The 20,912-nt window shown below is 46.9% G+C and overlaps 1 protein-coding gene across 2 annotated transcripts in view; it reads right to left on the bottom strand.

Annotated features, from left to right (window-relative positions):
- Nucleotides 1–2,103: 2,103 nt before the first annotated feature.
- GNB5 (G protein subunit beta 5) overlaps nt 2,104–20,912 on the bottom strand; it is a 28,263-nt gene continuing 9,454 nt past the window's right edge. For both annotated transcript variants that reach the window (XM_068695694.1, XM_068695693.1), the window contains 10 exons: nt 19,080–19,216; nt 17,768–17,809; nt 17,066–17,142; nt 15,736–15,868; nt 11,642–11,785; nt 8,436–8,527; nt 8,239–8,287; nt 5,625–5,721; nt 4,440–4,606; nt 2,104–4,096 (listed from right to left, as the gene is read on the bottom strand). In XM_068695694.1, coding sequence (XP_068551795.1) covers nt 4,085–4,096; nt 4,440–4,606; nt 5,625–5,721; nt 8,239–8,287; nt 8,436–8,527; nt 11,642–11,785; nt 15,736–15,868; nt 17,066–17,142; nt 17,768–17,809; nt 19,080–19,216 — 950 coding nt within the window. In that variant the 3' untranslated portion in view covers nt 2,104–4,084. The remainder of the gene's footprint in view (nt 4,097–4,439; nt 4,607–5,624; nt 5,722–8,238; nt 8,288–8,435; nt 8,528–11,641; nt 11,786–15,735; nt 15,869–17,065; nt 17,143–17,767; nt 17,810–19,079; nt 19,217–20,912) is intronic.

The following is a 20,912-nucleotide window of genomic DNA, read 5'->3' as shown; positions in this document are numbered from 1 at the left end:
GGCCCCGGCCCCCGCTGTGTGCGCCGGAGGAGCCGCGGGGTGCGGGCGCTGCGGGATGAGCGGTTCTGGGGCCCCCCGGTTGGGTTTGGGCAGCGCTGGGGGATCCCAAAGGCCGGGCCCAGCGCTGCTGCTGAGGGCAGGGCCCCAGTGCTGGTGGCTGTGCGGGCTGCTGGAGCCTCCCCGCGCATCCCCGCGGCACCCGCCGAGCCCTGAGTGCTGCTCGCTGCTTGGCGGGTCATCCGAGCTCATAACGCCGGCCCCGAGACTTGCAGCAGGGCGCGGAGCAGGAACCGACACAGCCACACGCACCGTGCTTGTGCCTCCCGCAGCACAGCCCTGCCAGCTCCTGCAGGTGCTGCTGCAGCTGCCTGGGCCTGGCCCGTGCCCTCGTCCTGCAGCAGCCTGGGGCAGCCTGGTGGCACACAGCGTGCTCCAGGTGCCCAGCGCACCGGCACGGGGTCGCTCACCTTCACCTGCCTGGAATTACAGCTGTCTTGGTTTTACGCTTCCATACAGCGATCCCTGATAAGCCCAGTTAGCAAATCTAAAAATAGATGGTTGGAATCAATCCTGTTGCAGTTTCTCAGATCACTATCAAGAATTGGCCTGCTCTCTTAGAGTCGTTCCTAAAGCAAACTCGTAGTTTTACATCCCCATATTTGGCGTTTTTAACTGGAAAAAGCTAGTCTGTGTCTATGTGCTAGAGCAGTAGCTGGAATAATCATGTAACTTTTCACCAGTGCCTAACACACATGCTTTTTAACTAGAGTTTTCCTTACAATTGTTAATCCTGGAGCAGGAATTTCCTATTGCATTCCTCACGGCAGGAGAGCAAGAGGGAGAGGTTGCTATTTCTCTTGCAATATCCTCTTCCACCCTTCCTGTTTATACGACATTTTTGTTCAGCAGGATGGAGCTGTCTGACAGTGCCTCTGCCTGACCTGCAGCTTCCCTCGCACACCATACTTTTCCCTTGGCTATGGCCAGCTGGCGTAGCTTTTCAGGACTGCTTCGCCATTACCTCCTGGCTCGGGCTGAGGTCATCGGAAAGGTAGGGCCGGTGCTGAGGTTCTGCGCTGTGACGCTGCTACTTCGCTTTTCCAAAAGGAAAAGGCTTTTCTGAAGCCTCCCTGGCCGACCTTAGCAAGTCAGAGACACTTTGGATATTTTAGTGCCCTGCTTCGTTGTCTTCCTTTATCTGACGGGAAGTTCAGGCCTGTCCTGGTTCTCAGCTTTCACCAACAAAAAGGTGCTGAGTCCCTGCAGCCCTGCTTAGGAGACCACAGGTAGTGGTGCTGAAGTCATGCCCATGGGATGTCTCCCTGCAAGGACACAAGTGCAAAATCCAGCGTCAGTCTCATCCTCACCGAAACTGGAGACAGTTTGGGCACTGATGTCACTTGGAGTAAGCTGGCTCAGCATTTTCCCCAGCTCCTCAGAGGAAAGGAAAGGAAATGAAACAATGTGCCTAAATTAAGGTGCTGCTTTTGCCAGTGTCTGAACTGAGCACTTCCACCAACAGCCCTCGTGCTGACCACAAAACCTTTAAAGCAAGGAGGACAGCTGATCCCAGCACAATTCTCCTCTACTGACAAGGCAGAAAGCTGAACTGCTGTACCTCAGCATGAGCTGCAAACAGGATTTACCCAAACAGCGACAGCCTGGGCCCTCGACAGCATTTCAGTGCCCTGCTCTCACTGGCGTCGCGCTGTAACATGAGGACAATCCCGTGCTCTCGCAAAGCACATACTTTGCATTTTCCAGTACATTCCTGGGTACGGTCATTTCTGGAAAGAAAACATCACATGTTAGCTATGAACCTTCTGAGAAGGAAAACACAACCTGAATTCTGGCCTGCTGAATACAGAAGGAGCTCAGACGGAGGCTCAAGTATTTTCAAGGGCTGCTCTCGCAGTTGTTGTGGTGGGTATTACTAGAAGGTATTCCAAAAGCACTTGTCCGGTAGATCCGGATTTCACTCTAGATTTTTGCAGAACAAATGACCTAAGAAGCTGTATGCTGCAAAAAGTAAATGCCAAAGAAACAGAAAACAACCGCTACCATTGCAAGTACCTGACTGATGTAACAACGACAACATGTGTGTTCTCAGTATGTAAAATACAATTTATTGTATTTAGGCCATTCATAAGTGTCAACACAATGTAGTATGTTTGGAACAAGTATCTTACCAATAAATACTATCTAAACATTAATATTCATCTTTTGACCAAATGTGTACAGTGTATTGACTCGATATTGCACAGTGAGCTATCTATACATAACATTACAATTTCCATAGTGCATTCAGTTTGTTACAGGGATAGCTTGCCACAAATATTCCAAAGCAACAGAGCTTACTTTTCCAAGCAAAACCAACAGAAATTGCATTAGGGATTGAAGGCTGATATAAATGTCAGTGTTCTAATTTAACTGGTTATGGATTCATGGAACCTGATGTTTTTATGAACGAGGAGACTGTTTTTGGTACAACTTTATAAATATGTATATATTTTTAAATCCTGTTTTAGAATAGAATGAGGATATTATCATCAAACTTACGTGAACAGCCAACTCCAGTGATTGCTTGTTTCATCTTGTTTCAATCTAAATATAAATCCTATCTTTGATCTTTTCAGAGATGCATCTTATCACTTGCATTTTGAAGGGCAGGCTGTGCAACCCCCCAGCATTACTCCAGCACTTCTCTCCTGTCAGTATAAGCAAAGGTGACACGCTCCAGTCTCAATCGTTCTCAATGTAGGAATGCAGATATAATTTTCAAATGGTTCTATAATTAATTCTGTCTCAGCTTTATCTGAATAAATCTTCTACAGCATCAGCTCTGCATGGGGATAGTCCTGCCAGCTGCTCCCTGATGGGCTTGCACTCTGGTGAGCCCAGTATTAAATGCTGGCAGGACTGTGGCTCTCAGCACATCTTCAACAGCTTACTGTTTTTCATTCTCAAGTCCAGCTACTGCAGAACTGTCTCGCTTCAGTATGAGAGCTGTTAGAGTAAGGACTGTGCAGGTTGGCTTGTAAGGTTTGGCCTGCATTTGCTAGGACTTACACTGTTCTGATGTTGCAAAAGGATCTTTAAATGGAAATACACTGCCTTAAAGCACATTTAAGGCTACCTGCAAAAGCGGTGTGAATGGCTCAAAACGCAAGCGAGAATCGTGATCACAGAATGACTATGACTGACTTGGAAAAGATTTGACCATCAGTATAACGGTGGTTAGAGCTTAGCGTGTAGTATCCCTCAGTGCTTAGCATGTAGCATCCTTTAAGTAAAAGAAAATTCACTCACCAAGTGATACAATTAAAAATTTCTAAGAAACTACTGGTTAAATATTACCTCATGATTATGTAAATCATGTTTATATTCCTCATATTTGCAGTTTATTATATTGTATATATCTAGATTTTTTATATTTAGATAACAGAGATGAAATACTTATTTCTACCTAAAAAGACGGTAGGAAAAAATGGGGATTGAAAGGATTCTTTTTTTGTACAAAAAATACATTTTTATGACAACAGCCAGCAACTTCACAGTAGGGCCTCTACTTACTACCGAGGTTCAGAGGTTCAGTCGTCCATAAAGTATCCATGCCATCATAAAGTGTCAGAGTTGCTTTTCTTCCCACTTTTCAACACCAGAATTCAATGCACTACTATGGAATGCTTCCCAAGTCTTATGCTACACCCTGATAAAATCAGGAATCTTTTTTTTTTTTTTTTTTTTGCTTTGAAAATGAACTCAAACCATGCAAATAAATACATAATGTGCACTGAAATACTCATTTCTATGATACAGATGACTTCAGAGAAAGGTCCCTTCATAATTAGCTAAACTAGTTCTAATAAAAGTAGATTCAAAACAGAATTAAAACCATTTCATTTTACTACAAGTTGATGTTTGCTACGTGTTCAAGCAGATTACATGTTCTATCTAGCTGTGTTAATCTGTGGGTTCGGTGTCACTCTTCTATAGTGTAGTGAATATCTGATTATTAGGGGGGTGTTTTTATGATGTTTTCATAGTCCAGGTCTTCATTTGATTCTGCATACAGGATCTCACGTTAAGCCCAGATCTGCAGAAAGAAAATTGAACAATCATTTATTCAATTTGTTGACTGTTCCCTCAAATACTTCATTAAAATTTGGCAAGCAGTCAGATTAAATGCACAGATTATCAGCAGCAATGACATTTAACAAGCAAGTTCAAAATTCCCTCAACTTCAACAGTTCTTCTAGCCCTTTGTGGGGATTTTTTAATTTGAATTTTCTGTTCATGTTTTACACTGCAGGTTTTATACTCTCGTTAGTCCCTCCTAGAGTTGATTTTCCTGTAATAACCCTTCCCCCCCCCCCTTCTTTTTTAAAAACAAGCAAACAAACCAGCAAGCACCCAAGCCAGGTGCTCCCAGTGCTTACTCGGAGAGTGTGGTCCCAGGACCCTGAGCAGAATGCCGTCCCGTCGGGAGACACCCGCAAGGTGCTGACACGATTTTCATGTCCAAACAGAATAGACACACGGGACCCTTTCAGCACATCCCAGACATTGATGGTGTAATCGTTATAACCCGCAAACAGCAGACGACCTACAAAGAGAATGAGAATTCAAAAATAAACTCTTAAGTGGGTAACATCTTTACTCCAGCAAGGGCTTTCTGCAGGACACTGAACTCCCAGTGAGCAGCAAGCTTTCCCGTACTGACATACACAGCTGCCCTCTGCGTACCGTGAGCCCTGGCCACTGCTTCCCCCAGACTTACGCTCCTGTTAGGCACACCTGCTTCACTGCTGAGTTATCCTTACTAAACACTGAACTATTTATAAAATGAGTTAGTCGAAAACATAGCTAAAGTTGAGCTAAGTTATATAGAATCTGCTCGGACTTTAGAGACAGGGGATCAGTCCAAACCACATCAGACTGAACAGCACTTTAACGGCTTATCAAGGCTGATAATGCTTTGCTTAGACTTTACTCAAGGAATTGAATACAAATGGCTGAACAATTAGTAGACCATTTGGTAATTAATTCGCAGTCCCCAGTGGGACAAGCTGTGGTGCCTGTGACATGCACAGAGAGAGACATGTGCCTGTGCCCTGGGCAGAGGGCAGCCACCCGCTCGTCCCCACGCAGGCTGACTGGAGGAGCAGGGGTGGAAGGCAGCAGAGGGAAGACCCAAGCTCACGTCTCTGCATCTGCAGGGAAATACGGTAATGGCTCCGTCTTTGTGATCCTTAACGTACTTTTACTATCTATTAATCATTTATTATCCTTTTATAAACTATTTATGTAAGCACGCTTTATATCTGAGTTACACTTCATGTTTCCTTTGAAATGTTTTTAATCATTACTGTGAAGTTCTAGCCCAGCTGTAGTTAATAGCAAAATATCTGTGCCTTCATTATAGCCAGAAAAATGCTTTTCATTGCTACAGTGAAGCAATAGCCAGCTAGATAATTTAAAGAGTAATTCATTTATTTATTTTACAGAGAACGATTTTGGTATCTAGTGCTGGTTTTGAAATGCTTTATCAAATTAAACTGACAAAATTTTACGGTGTGCCACAAATCCCAACACCACAATAACCTTTGAAGTTCAGGTCTCACCACTGAGAGAGAAGTCCACACTGGATGCTCCAAAAATGATGCTCTCTTTGGAATAAATTGCTACTTCTCTGTCTGCACGAAGGTCATATAAACGACACTAGGATTAAAACAAAAACAACACGTGCCTCAGTAAAGCCTGCAGTCAATGGCTAGCTTTCACTGAAAAAATGAGAGCTGGAAGGCCTGCCTGCAGCCTAGCAGGCATCACAGGAGATGGCTGCTTGGCTTCTCTCCTTTTGTTACTTTTGCCTGCTGTAACTGGGACTCCTCTGGAGGTTAACAGGCAACACCACAAGGCAGTTTTGTATAAACTGAGTGAAGAACTTGCTTTTCCAAACCTTTTCTCTAAGCCTTCTTTCTTTCCTGCTATAAAGGGAGAAGTGGTGGTGTTCGGACCATGGACACCTACTGAAATTTCTCCTGCTCTCAGCCTACTCTCTCAGTTCCCCACTGTGGTTTCCCGTGTGTTAGGGTATCCTGCTGCTTACTGACCGGCTGTGCATGGGGGCACAGCTCCTAAGGACAACAGTTCAGCCGTAACTGGAGCCTTGGAGACACAGCTTTGGTAACACTTTGGTAACACACAGCTCGGTGCTCACGGCAGTCCCATGGCAGGGGGAGCAGCCCAAATACTGCTCCTTGCTGTAAGAAAGGAGAGCAAGCAGCCTGCTGTGGGTGTCTGAAAAAACACGTGAAAATAACTTAAGTGAAATGCTACACTTTCCTACAGATCTTTCATTTTCCTTTCTTATGGAAAATCCCCCATCACCTCCGCAATCTTGACTTCCTGTTTTATCTATTGCCAGCATACTTTGGCTTGATTACCATGAAATAATGCATGGACAGACCGGACTTCGTTACCATTCGGAATGGCAGCCTGTTAGCCCTGAAATCAAAATTCGAAACCAACTGAACTGAAAACCTTCCTTAATATGGTAAGCTTAAACAAACACTGGGCAGCTGGATTTGTTAATATTAACACTTTACCCATGAAAAAGGGCTGATATGCACGCCTGCACATAAAGGAGAGGCTGTTTCACTGGCAGGGCCGTGGGAAGCTGCAAGGTATGTGGAGCCCAGCCTGCCAGTGCTCCACACCGATGATTAATTCTATCAGACTGTCCCGATCGGGAGCCAGGGTCACCACAGGTGACAGCACTGCTGTGTGAGCATGCTTTTATGGCTTCCCTCCAGACAGTCAGAATTACGTGCTCCTCGAAATCCCTCAGCAGACGCATCAGGTCAAAGCACCCAGCGGCGTACCAGCCCCAACACTGCAAACCCCAGCCTCTCCACTTAAACAATGACAGAGACGGAAACTGCCAAAACCTCTGCCAAGATTACAAAGGTGGAATTTCCCATTCTCCTACTCAGGTCAGGGGCATCAGGAGTACTTAACAGAGAAAAAAAAACAAAAACAAAAAACAGGAGCCCAGAGCCTGTGGTACAGGGCATAAAAAGAGAGCACTCTCACTGGAATTTAATGATGGACAATTTCTCCTTTTCACTCTCTCAGCATCTCAAATGCTCACTATACTGCACCCAAATGTGCAGAGACTTGCCACAGAAGTGGAGGTATACATTTATAATAGCAGCTTGCGGGCCTCCACATCCAGTAAAGAAACAGGGAATGTTTCTATTGAGCTGAGGCAGTTTGGGAGTAGTCTCAAAACACGCTCCTAGGGCACAGTGCTTTAGAAAGGTTCATGGTCTTCACACAGCTCAGTATGTTTGAATAAGCCGGAGAAATAAGGTGCCAGGCGCCTCCTGAAGGTCTGCTCTTGAGTTACACTCACTGCCAGCTCAGCTCCTACAGGGCTGTGATGTAGGCAGAGAGCATCGCCCCCCTGGCGACCCAGCAGCTGCAGTGAGACCCCGGCCACGCACATCAGAGGGGGCCTGAGGGCACCGGGAGGTAGGTGGCATCTTGCATTCAGTGTACAGACCAACACTACCTGTCAGTACGTACAGGCAGCATGTACTCTGCTAGCAGCTTGCTCAGAAGGTCCAGGAAGGGCTATTGTATCATCGAGCATGACCTGGATGCAGTGACTCATGGCAGTGAAAAGCGACAGTGACTCAGGCTGTCAGGGAGAGAACATCCAGGGCCAACCTGGCGCTGGGCTCTCAGGACGCACAGAGCTGTGGAGGCCGGCTGGCTGCACCTGCCCAGAGCCACACGAAGCCCACGGCACCTCCGCTGCCTGGGACGTGCACGCCTGTGCTCAGGCTCTCTTCGTGCCTTGCACTGTGCTGACAAGCACAGGGTTTATCTGGTTCCTCCTGTACTGTGACCAACAACTACACGAAGCCAAATCTCTTCCAGTAAGACAACTCATTTTGATCATGAAACTTCAAAACATAGAAAACAGAGTATTTGTACCTCATGTAGAAAACTTTGCAGAGGTGACCTACAAAGCATTACTAGATTTTTCCTATAGCACTATGAACAGTATTTAATATATATTATAATAAAGCATTATTGTTTTTTCAATACTGGTGTCAAAGGCCCAGGTTAGCCACTTACAGACTTCTGAGAATATTTTTCCTTTTAGGAAAATAATACTTGGGAAGTAACAGAACTTCCCTAAATTATGTTGCTGAATTGACATACCGTAGCATCGTCTGAACCAGAGGCAAAAGCATCTCCACTTGGGTAATATCTGTGCATGAGTTTAAAAAAAAAAAAAGAAAGAGAGAGAGAGAGACCAGAATACATTACATTATTATCTGGATGAGGCCAAGCTTCAAAAATAGAACCAGTGCACGGCTCAACATCGCAAATGTGTCCTCTCCCCCAAACATACTGACCTGACGCTGTTGATATCTGAATCATGGGTTTCAAATGACTGGATACACTGACCAGACCGCATATCCCAAACCATGGCTTTCTTGTCACATCCCTAACGAGACAAAAGGAATTTACTACATAAGAGCAAACAATGGCATTCATCCCCTGTGTACCTGCTGCACATTCACAGGGCTCTGAACGTTGCAGCTCCAACGAGGATCAGCCAGCAAAGCAGCCCCAGGACCTGCCATACTGGTACAGCAGAACCCGGTGCAGCTGCAGGTTGGAGGGCTCAGCCACGGCAGTGCTGCCACGGGGTGCAGCAGGGGCAGCTGGAGGGGGGCCGCTGTGCTGACAGAGCGGGGTGATGCACAGGCAGGCCCGTGCTGCACAGCACTCACAGCCCTGCTCTGCTCATGCTGCCCCTGTACCTGTGTCTGCAGTTCCCCCATGCCATGGAGCTGCATGACTGATTCATTCCTTTACCACTTTACATGCCTGATATAAAAAATTAACAACCAGCATTAAATGTTTTATGCTAAATGCTTTTCATACACCAAAACTGAAATAAATGTCTCTTGCCCATCCTCCCATCTGAGTTAACTCCTGCCACGGCTCAGCACCCACACGCTCAATGGCAGGGCTGGAATGAGGAAAGCAGCACACTTCAGCTCACTGTCAAGCTCTAACCTGCCCAAGCTGTGCTTTGAAAAGACGACTCAACTCTCGGGGCTTCCTGAGAGGAGCTCAGCACCTTGAATGCTCTGAGTGATGTGCTCAGCCCATTTAGCCTGCAACGTCCTCAGTGCAGGGACCACCCCATGCCTGCAGGACCATGAGGCTGGTCCTGCTCTCAGCTGCAGTGTCCTGCTGCTGTAACAACTGTAGCAGCAGGAAAAAGAGCATGGACTTTTAAGCGTGATGTGAGATTTTATTAAACATGACCCTACCAGGGGGAAGGCAGTCAGTAAGTACGCTCAGCTCCGGGGAAGGCTTTGCCTCTCTGAGCAGGTCCCTGTTGCCACCATGCCGTGTGGGAAGCACAGCACAGCCCAGGCAGCTGCTGCTCCTGCTGTGCTAGCGCATGCTGCTCATCAAACCGTTCCACACATGGTTTATTTTTAAGCAAATATAATTGCTAGTTAAATTAAACAGTCTCTTCACAATTCAAGTCTCTCTTTTTGTTTGAAACTGTCTCATGAAATGAAATCCCAGATTTTTACTAATGATGTCATTATTTAAAAGAAGCAATATTCCTTAGTACCAGCTTGTGGTTTCTGTGTAGGGGAAACCACACAGCAGAGAGAAAATTTTGGATTCAGCACATTTCCCCCTGCAGCCCAGCCACAGCCCAAGCCCAGCCCTTCACATTGCTTCCATGTGCACCATTCTTGCTGACCTCTCTGGGTGTTTGGGGACAAGACCAATCTGACAAGCTGGTGCTTTGACTCCTAAGGTTTGAAGGAGAAACCAGCAACCACCTGTGGAGAGATGCCCCCCGAGTGCTCTCCAACTCTCCCCAGGCAGCAGCGCTCCAAGGGTTCTGAGAACAAGAGCCTGGGACTCAGCCCTGTGTTCAGCTAGATCTACAAAGCGGGCTGTGATTTTTAAGTAGTTAAATGCAGCAGCTCCCAGTCCAAATGCTGTTGCATTAGCACTGCTTATTTCAGCTCAAGATTACTGGACTGCATAGCCACAGTACAGAAGGAGTCTCTCCATGACACGGTACCGCCAGGCTGCACTGCTCTGGCTGTACCTGCAGTGACTCAGGAGAAGACAGACCTTCCCTGAAGTGGTGTTTTGCATTTGGTGAGTTAACTGAGACACTGTAAACACAGACATGCCCAAGCTGCTACACTAACACAAGTATGACATGTTCTCTTAGCAGCACCATAGCTGCTTGCGATTCTTTGCCCTATAATAAGCTGAGCTGTTCCCAGGGAGAATCAATCTGTCCTTTCTGGGAAGTGAGCTCGGTGGCAGGAAAGCCCGGGAGGAGTAAACGTGCTCAGATGGAATTAGCTTTCAGTCACGCTTCAGAGCAGCTGTGCTAGCTAGCAGCAAGCAAACTGGGCCAACATGCTAGGCTTTGCTCCTGCTGGGCCAGCCAACTTTGATAAAAAGAGCCATAACTGAGGAGGTCGAGGTTTATTGTGTAGGGATAGGACTGTGACTCCAAGCACAACAAGTGGAATCCCCTACCCGATGTGCCCCTCTGGCACAAGGGCCATTTCCAGCAGCAAGCACAGGGCTTAGAAACCAGGTACCTTCAGCAAAGTTACTGGTAGCAACCTGCCTCTGATAAGAGCTCATCTCCCAGCTCCTAACAGATCTTACCTGCAAACTTGACTTCTGATATGGAAACGACCAGCACTGCCTTGAACAGGAGCTGAGACCCTACCAGCTTATTTTTGGGCCTTGCCCGTCCTACCGCGTGACCATGGCTTGGCTGCCTGGGGACAGCAGTACCTCAGCAGCAGGACAAGATTTGGAAGATGTCCACAAAGTCCCAGATTCTGGTACTTTCCCAGAACCACTCCTGTGGTCCTGGTGAGGTTTGTGTGTTCTTCTGGAGCACGGTGGGGAGCAAGCAGCATTTGACTGACAGAGAAAAAAAAAGCCTCTGGCACCGCTGGAAAGCACGGGGGACTCAGTAACAGCTGAAGACGTGGCCACACCTCATCTCTTTGCACCAACTTGTTGGAGGGTCTAGCCAGCGCCCAAGCTACCCCCTGGTTTGTGGGGAGCGGCTGAGCAAGGCAGTGGCATGCACGTTATTCAGCACCCCGCTCCAGTGCCCCGGCACTCCCTGCCCGGCTCCAGAGGGCTGGGCACCACGAAGGAGCCAGCGGCAGGAGGCTGGCTGCTGTGCCAGGCTCCCACCCACCGGGGCTCCCACCTCCGCCCACACCAGGAGCTCGGGCTCTAACCCCAAGCCCTTCCCTTCCCGGGAGAGGTGTTTTGATCTCGGGCTGGGTTGCTTTGGTGTGGGGTGGAATCTGCTAAATAAGCAGAACTGCAGTCAAACTGGCGGGGTGGGTTTGACCCCACAGACAGAGGTTTAATTTGCTCCAGCTTGGGAAACGTGCTTGCAATGAGATGGTTGCACTGGGGCTCCCACTACATATTCCAACACTTCCTCAATAAGATCCTGAGCCTCCTGCTTTGCTGCTTTTTCCCTCCCGTTCTCCTTAATTTTAAATTATGATAGAAAGTTTCTGCTTACCCCTGAGACAAATGTATTTCCAGTTTCAGAAGGGGCCAGGTCCAGGCACAGCACGTCAGCTCCGTGACCATGGAAACTCTGCAGAAGCTGCCCGCTCTCCACATCCCATAGAGCACAAGTCCCATCTCCACTTGCTGTTAAAATCTATGGCACATGGCAAGAAAAGTCACAACACAAAAATCAGCAGATGATCACAGAGATGATTACAACGAAACTACTGTCATCCTATACATACACCAAGGACAGCTTTAATTTCATGGGATATTATACAATAAATCAAAGTCATAAAAGCAATGCCATTCTAAGCAGAGTTTGTGGTTTCTATTTTTTAAGCAAAGAAGTGAGAGTGGGGAGGAAAGGCATATCGACACAGCTATACCTACACAGTGTTGCAGTAATGGTCAGTTTGGTGCAGAAAGGTTTAAAAATGGATGCCACCAGGGCTCTGCTGGTATTTCTAAATCCTCCAAAAAGGAGGTAGAACGTGACTGGTATTCCTGTCTGCTCCTGTATTTCACCCTATCCACATTTAGGCTGCTGGAATTCAAACTGTGCAAAGAACTGTTGGAGTTAAGTACCCCTTTTTTTTTTTAATATACCTGTAATACTTGTTTAACTCCTTAAGGGTTTGTTTTGTTTTGTTTTTTCCCTGCTTCAAATAGCCAGGTTAAGCCCAATGAGTTGGGTTTAAGACATGGATTTTTTGAAAGGGCAGTGAGCCTGTCTAGACAGTATTTTGACAAGTTCATCACGTCTCACTTTTCCAAAACCATTTATGTGCAAAATGACTTGAACATATACTGACCAAACATATCTTGTAGCTTCTCTCATCTGCCACAGCATTTGTAGAAAGCACATGTGATGGGTGCTTGTGATTGTGGCTAAATCCTGACGATGTTCAATTGTTCAGAATTTCCCCTTGGCACCCAAAGCTGTTATGCAATCACAAATTTTCTAGGTTGAATGGGTCCCTGTACACAGGCGTGGGAGAGACAAGGGTGAACAGAGAACAAGGCAGGATACTCTGTTTCTGTAACCATACAAAGTCTTCGGCACAGATTATTCCCATGTTCAGTGGGGAAATGTAGGGGAATGCCAGTGGGTGGTTGGAAATTAAAAAGAAAATACTCTTCAAGAAGAAAGCGATCACAAAATCATGAAACCATTCTCAGAGTTGCATAAAAGATGAACACTGATCGTGCTTGACAGATGCTCCAAAAAACTCCTCCCAGAAACAGAGGTCTGCACAGCTGCAGAACAGCCCGTTCTGAACCCTGCCACAGAACACATGAATATTCTGAGATAATCATAGCTGAAGAAGGTCCTGAATTTTCTTTCTGATCTGCTTTTGAGCCTGTATCAATGAATTTCTCTATTCTATTTGTACTTGAATAGAGGAGTGAAAGTGCTGTGGATGAGGAAATGAAGCCTTCCAGCTCTGAGGATTTGCTCTTGTAATAGTATGGAAGAAAGGCGAAGGGAACAGGAGCAGCTAAAGGTGTGAGGGAAAGGTCTGTTGACAGCCCGGGGCTCCAGCTAATGCTTACAGCAAAATGGAATGGGCTCAAGTTCAGGCTACAGCTAGCTATAGAACAAACCAACAAAACACATAAGGGAATTAAAAACCTTTGCTTTTAGACTCTGGCTTCCTCCATGAGGGGCTCTGGCAGCACTGGACAGGAATCCTCACCCAAAACCAAGAGGTGGTGCTTGCAAATGGCAGGGGACAGTGGGGACACGGCCCCGGCTCACCACGAGCGCAGGCCCCAGGGCTAGGAGCAGCAGTGAGGGCCTGCTCTCACCTCTGCCACCTCCATGGGCCACGTCCTGCTTCTCAGCTCTGCCACACCGGGAGTACGGCTGCCGGCCCCGTGCACAACACTTGAGATCCCAATTAGCTGCTGCTATTAATACACATGGAGCATCGTCATGTGGGGAGTGTAATCGCACTGCAGAGCTGTGGATACCTAATTTAGGAAGCGAGGCTCCTCAGGCTCTCTGTGTAACTGAGGGGGGGGGGCTCTCCCTGGCAAGACGTTGTGGGGCCACGGATAATTTCTGCAGGTTGCCCAGCCTGGCAGCTCAGTGCTCGCCTTGGGCTGGGACGGAGACATGGCGAGGAGCACTGATGGGAACCCCATCTTTCAGCACCCGTGCAGCCTGAGATTGGCTTTAATCAATGACCAAATAGCCCGAAATCCCCTCTCTCACTGGATGCCCCCAGACACACCAGGTCCTAAACTCTTTTTATGCCATTCATTGGGAAAACTGAGCTTTAGCTCAAGAGGGCAGCCAAAGCAGAACAGCAGCACCTGCAGCACTAGCACTGGGTGCCGGGTGTCGTGGGGGCTCTGGGCTTGGGGAGGTTTCTGCCGTGCCCTAAAGCTGCTCCAGGACAGGTGATGCAGCCAGGAGAGCAGAGCTGCTCAGCACACACTGGGCAGGGCTGGGAAAGCCCCTGCAGTGTGCCTGCTGCACAGCGCACCCCCAGAGTTACAGAATAATTTTAATTCTCATGCCATTATCTTAAAGGAGAAAAGAAAAGAGATCTGGGATTCCGTAGGTTGCCCTACAGAAGCTTAGCCAACCCACTTGCTTGCATTTGTTTAAGTAATGATACATAGTGCTATAAATGATCACTTAAAAACATAAGCCTATCAATCACAAGAAAATTTCCTTTCAAAGTCTTCAGAAAAGTCTCAGAATATATAGTATGAATATAAGGTATGAACATAAAGCATCTTAATCCCCTGTATCTAACAGTAACACACTACGTTCAATAGCAATGTAGTTTGCGGTATTCAATACGGAGAAAAAAGGACCCAACTTTGCCTTCTATTTTTACTACAAAAAATAGAAAACTGTTTTTTCCTTTCATAGGATTTACATCATGATGCATGTAGGTATGGACAAGAAAATGGAATACTGGTTTTGTATCTCAACAAAACCATTCCACTTAATTTAGGCTCTGCTCTAATTATGCAAGGCTCCTGCACAGTAAGGTCAGGGCTCAGCCTGAGCCTGGGTACGTCCATGGCTTGTTTCCATGGCAATAGACTTGAATTAGCACCTCAGAGTCATTAGAGAAACCACAGAATGGCAAATAACAACATACTTGGGGGCATCTCATGTCCTGAAATAGAAGCAATCAGAGCTGGTATTTGCTCCAGAAGAGCTCCAAATACCTGAAAGAAGGGAATGAGGTATTCCCTTTCCAGCAGCTCTGCTGACAGAGTGCAATGAAAATGCTCCCTTCTGCCATTTATGTTGCTGCAGAGCTGCACTGAGCTACACTTCAATTAAATTTGAAAAGCAGAGAGGACAAGTGGATTATCCTGGCTCCTCTCATCATCTTTCATATTCCTAGAGAAATGGGTGAGATACTCACTACAGAGGAAGACTGCCTGGCCTCAGCTGATCTGCATTTTGTTCATGGCTTTGCCATCAGCTCCCACTGTGACCGTAAGAAATCACCGGCCCTCTGTGCTCCAGCCCCAGAGCTGTGAGACAGGGTTAGCACCACTCCTCTCCCTTGTGAGAACACACTGTGGCATGTATGGAAAAGGCTCACCCTGTGGGGCCATCCTCAAGTTCATATATGTCACTTGGTGGGAATAAAAATGCTACGAATTAAAGTAAACCTGGCTAGCTATCCACCACAAAGCAGGTAAACAACACACACTCCAGCAGCTGACGTAGCACACACCCAACCTAGTCCTACCCAGACTGTATTAAAAAACAAAACAAAACAAAACTATTTATATTAGTTGGAGCTCCTAAAAGCACAAGCCAGCACACACCCAGTGAGCAGAGAACATCCAGGGTACCAGCAAGCTCCCTCTGCAAAAGGGACAGGTCTTTGTGGGGCGCAAGCATGACAGCCTGACACGGGCTGTTACAGGCATTTCCTTGCAGAAGCTTTTGCAGCACGTTCATTGCCCCAGCAAGAGTTTTCCAGCAGCCCCTGCATGAGGCAGGACCTGGTCCCGAGTGCTGAAATGCCCCTGAAGCAAGGAAGGCTGCCTGCAGCGATAGGAGTGCAGCTCGTGTTAGGCTCTGCGGGACAGCGAGCAGCGGGGAGGGGATGCATTTACCTGCATGTCTGAGTTAGTGAAGCTGCAGGCAGACAGGTAGTTTGTATGCATTGCAACTGATTTCTTCTTTGCTGCCATATTTTCATTTTTGTCAAATGTCAGAGGGTACACAGAACACTTGTTGTCCAGGCCACTAAAGGGTAATAATAGCAATAACAGAGAGAGAACTGGTTAAAACCGCAACGACAAAAGGCGAGTGGTGATAAGAAGGAAACCACCTGTCAGTGCTGCGCTGCCAAATTCTCACAAGTACCGGCTTCCCGGTATTGTGCTGTCCAGGATCTCCACACACAGGGAAGCCCCAGCTGCCTCACCAGGCTGGCTACGTTACAGCACTTGAACAGCTGAGGCTCAGCATTTTTTACCCTCATCTAGTTTATAAATGGCACTGAATGAAATCTCACGAAAGTAAGATGTGCCCACCCTGACCCTTTCCTAAAGCTGTGGTAGATCGGCCATGCCCTGGTCCCAGATTCCTGGCACTCCGCCAGCTGCTGGTTTTGTGCCCTGTACTAAGAGCACAGCATTAATCAACAGTATAACAGAAATAGAAAACTAGGTAGTGCCATGCATATATGCACTCCCTGTCTCTCTTACAAGAGATTTCTTGCCACTTTTCGAGTTACAGGAAAAACATACAATTTTCAGACTCCTCCTCTGTACACATTTACGGAGTCTGTGTCTTCTTTCCACATTTGCAGACTACACAGTAAAGTCTCCTCTCCCTTTGTTTCTTTCTCTTGCCCCAAGCTTGTTTTGTCTGTCTGATCCACCCAGTCCATTTTTAAGAGATCTTTTGCCAACTCCTAATCTCTTTGTTTTCTCCCCTGCAAAAACTCATTTTTTTCAAACCTGAGCCCTCAGAAAAAAAATGGAGATTATCAAGGATGGGGTTACTTCCCTCCACTCTATCCTGGCAAGATCTACTCATGTGCTGGTAACCCTTAAAGACTAACCTTCTTCTCTACCTTTTAGAAGAAAGAGAGTAAAGTAAGCAGAGGGTTAAAAACTCTCTCCCTTAGAAGATATATCCAATATACACAACCAAACTGGAGCAGAGAACATGCATGCATGCAGAATTCCTAACCCATGATATAAATGCTGAAAGAGGATTATTTACCATGCTTATACAACAGATGTTATTGCACTGAAGTCAGTGGTGATAAAATGTATGAGCCATTATGGGACTAGGATCAGAGGCACTGAATGTAATCCTCCCATCCACGATCTCGACATGCAAGCTTCGAACTGTCAGCATCCACGAAGGCACCAGGAGACCACTGCAAACCAAGCCTCTCTGCGTAAACAGCTGAGGAAACTGGGAACTTACCCACAAGCAATGGCACATCCAGACGGGGCGTAGGCACATGCCATCACCCAGGTACACGGCATCGTCACTGCGTGTTCCTGAAACACAGCATCTCTTCAAAACTCAGACACTGCCATTCTTCTAACCCAGCAGAGCAGCGGGTGGGCAGCTACTCCATCCCTGACACTTCCCACCTTATTCACGAGCCCAGAGCATGTTTTATTGGGGTTACTTTGTGCTGTAAATTTCCCCAGTGTGGCACGTGCAGGTGTACAAGCTCTTTTTTCTCAACTGTGTGGAGCAGGGTGAGAAAGGCAGCCTCGTCCAGGCTTGGAGAAGCAGCACGTGTGTTCAGAGTGAACACCATACCCGGAGGATCCCCAGTGCTCACACATGGCACCCATGGCTCCTTGCACAGCTGTTACCGAGGGAGGACCTCCATCCTCTGGCCTGGCTTTGCTCCCAGCACAGGGGGCATCACACCACGGGATCGATATGCCCTGGAGACCACGATGAATACCAGTGTCCCAATGGGGACTTTGCTCAGAGACAGGTCAAGAGAGATGGTTTGTCCTGGGCTATTTGCTTTGAGGTGCTGCTGGAGGTATGCAGGATATTCCATCACCCTCCTGCTGACTCCTGTAAGTCCTCCAGCCCTCCAGCTTATCCCACTGTTGTTTGCCCTACACACAGAAATCTGACCTTTGCTGAAGTTTTACCTACCTTGTTGGTAGTGAAGGAATCCCACACAATCACCTTCCCGTCCTAAATGAAAGTACACAAACAGAGAGAGAGCTGTTAGCTTACTTCCCAGACGTAGAGAAAACTCTGCTGATCATTTCTATCCCGATTTGTTGTCTCATGCAATTTTTGTCTCCATTTTAGCAACATCACAATGATTGCAGTGGAGCACCAAGGAGACACTTCCCCATAGTGCTAGTTATTTCTTCCAACAGAAGAACAGCATATTGCCTTCTAACTGAGTTGACTGATGCTGGATTAAAAGACTGATTTTTTTTTTTAAAGGGTTTTCCCTAGTGTGTTTGTGAGAACTTCTTTCACCTGCAGCACACACCACAAAAAGGACCCTCTTATGAAACCATTACTATTAAGCCCTCTCTTGCCTCCTTTCAGCCACGGCATTCTCTTCATTACAGTTCTTCAAAAAATAGAGAAATGCAAAAATGCATTACAGCTTCACTGTTTAGCTTTCTATCTACATACTGGCATCTTAACCACTTTAAAAATGTCACATTCATTATTTACACTTTGATCTCTTTGCTGGAATCACCATGAATGGTTAAAAAGCCCCTCACAGTAACTGAAGGTGGCCTGCAATGCAGATTGCCTATTTTTATCCCTCTAGTGAGACCCCTGACAGATTTCATGTAAGTCAATGAACAGCTGTGAGATGCAGCAAGCTCACTCACTGCTATACTGGGCTCACGATGGACCAGGGAATCTAGAAGGTAATTATACTTTTACCTCCTCCAGCTCACGAAACTGCTCGAGCAGGTGTTCGGACTGTTTCTCAAAATGCCCAAGTAAATGCAGTAGTTTTAGCAGGAGGTTTGAGGTTTTCAAGGTCGTACCAATCATACAGACTGCAGAAGAAATTTTTCTGCAAAGAAATCTCTAGAAGAATCAACACTTCTTCCCTTCCCTTCTCCCAACTATTTTCTCTTAACGCTTAAGCTGAAATCATTCCTGAATATTGAATCTGTAAAGACCAAACCAATAAAGTGTCCAACAGGTTCAGATGACTTTTATTTTCTTTTGTAGTAGGGAATACAGGGAAAACCTGTATATGACCACAAAGGAAATATTTTTGATATTAGCTATGACACATGTAGTGATGCTCAGAAACTTGGATTTGTGCTCTCTGAACAAATCTGTTGCCAATTAATTGCTTTAGGGGCATCTTGAAAACATTTACACTATACAAAGGTGTCACCTGAAAAGAGTAGCATGTAGTACAGCCAGATTTGTATTAGCACTCAACAGTATTTCTGAAAACATCTGCCCAACAGCATACCTGGGAAGAGCTCACAATTCTTCTTTTGTCTTTGCACCAGTCCATACAGAGAACTTTATTTCCATGGCCCTTCAGCGTCCTCCTGGTCTTCATCACAAACTGGCCCAGTGCCTCCACACGCTCTGCCACCTGGTGAACTGCAAACAGCTGATGGTTAGAGAACCTTGCACTGAAGCTCTGCCACTGAAAGCTTTTATGTTCGTGAGTAATGTCACTTGTAGGAATTAATCCAAGAAACATGAGTCTATGGTGCAGGCCAACAAAGTCTGCTTCAGGGTTGGCAGGTGGTAAAACCAAGGTGGGCGGTGTATGCATATACCCACAGATAAAGATAGGTATGAATTCACTCAGGGCTTGAATTCCAGGGCAGTAGCAGCTGAAGCTCTTGCACGTTATCACAGCCAAATATAACTGGAAAATCAATTACTCACCCCCCTTCCTCCCTCTTATTGGGAAATCCTCAATCTGACTGAGGCTTGAAAGCGTGGACAGCCTCCAGCCTAACACATAGCCTGAGGTACTCAGCAGAAGTGAAGATCACTGCTGGGTCTTGGAGGAACAAATCATACAAAAAGAGGGGATAACCATCAAATCTCTGAAGTTTTCACAGTAAAACGCTTGTTCTGGACGTGAGACTCCCAGCTGCAGTCAGCCCTCAAGCACTGCAGCGATGGTGCAGCGTGATAGGGGTACCAGCCGCTGGCACCGGAGGCTTCTCTGCCCTTCTGGTGGCCAAGGGGGCCCCAAGGGCCTGGCCACTGCTCTGAGTGAAACTTGGGAAACTCAACACTTGCTGTAAGTGCGCTAGCCGACTTCTCAACTGCATCTACAGACCTCAAAGACTCCTGGGTGGATCAGCTTTTTCTTTTATGGGAGGGAGAATCAGACAGGGCAGACAACTTTCCTGAGTAGCATCCTCAGGGGAAGAAGTCAGTTCTTCCATACCTCATTTAATAGCAGCGCTTTCTGCTGATATTCTTAAAAACCCAGCAGATTTGCATTTCCAATTGTGCAAACTCACTTTGATGTAAAAATCCAACCCACCGCAGCTCATGCAACTAAGAGCTGTCTCACATAACCCTGACACCTCATGCTGGGGTCATCTGCACAAGTCTGGGAGAAAGCAGCATCTGCAAAAACCTATTTGCTCTGCTCCAAAGTTGATCCTCCGGGGTGGGCTAAGCAGGGGCACGATGCATCTTGGCGCCCTGCAGAAGTCCTGACATCCCTCACACGGAGCATCAGGAGGGTGGGAGTTGCTTCAAGTCTCACAGCAGAGCAGGGGTTCTGGCACCAGATCTGAAAAATGATTCAGCCCTGAGAAAAGCTAATAGGATCCAGCACTATTCTGTGTTGTTTGTCCATACTGCAACCTAGCGTAGTTGCTGCTGGCTAAGGGGGCAATGCCTAACTCACACCTTTTGAAATAAATGCAGAAGCTCACATGCTTTAATGAGCTGGCAGAAGAAATCCTAAGAGTTTTCAGTGCTGTGATGGCAGCTGAGCTTCATGCTCCATGTGGCAGGTGACTGCTTCAGAGCAACACTGATGCTTTACCTTTGGTCACTTTTCTAGAGATGCTGCAAGAAAGGCTGCAGGCCTGGAAGGGCAGCGAGAGAGCAGACAGCCTTAACTTTGAGATCATTCCCTGGCACAGGGTCAGGGGAGCAATTTCGGCCTAAGGCAGGGGCAGATTCCTAGTGGTTTAGTTTTTCAAGAGCTGTCTTTCAAAACCAGTAGCCCTGCAGGCTGTGCCAGAATAACATTCTCACCTGAAATCTCTGCACGCCCAGCGTCACCCACCCAGGGGTCGAGTACTGTCCACTGCTGCTG

This window comes from Anas acuta, chromosome 12, assembly GCF_963932015.1.
Source record: "Anas acuta chromosome 12, bAnaAcu1.1, whole genome shotgun sequence".
In the NCBI taxonomy this organism is placed as follows: Eukaryota; Metazoa; Chordata; class Aves; order Anseriformes; family Anatidae; genus Anas; species Anas acuta.
The sequence above is the reverse complement of the archived record's forward strand: the minus strand, read 5'-3'. Positions and strand labels throughout refer to the sequence as shown.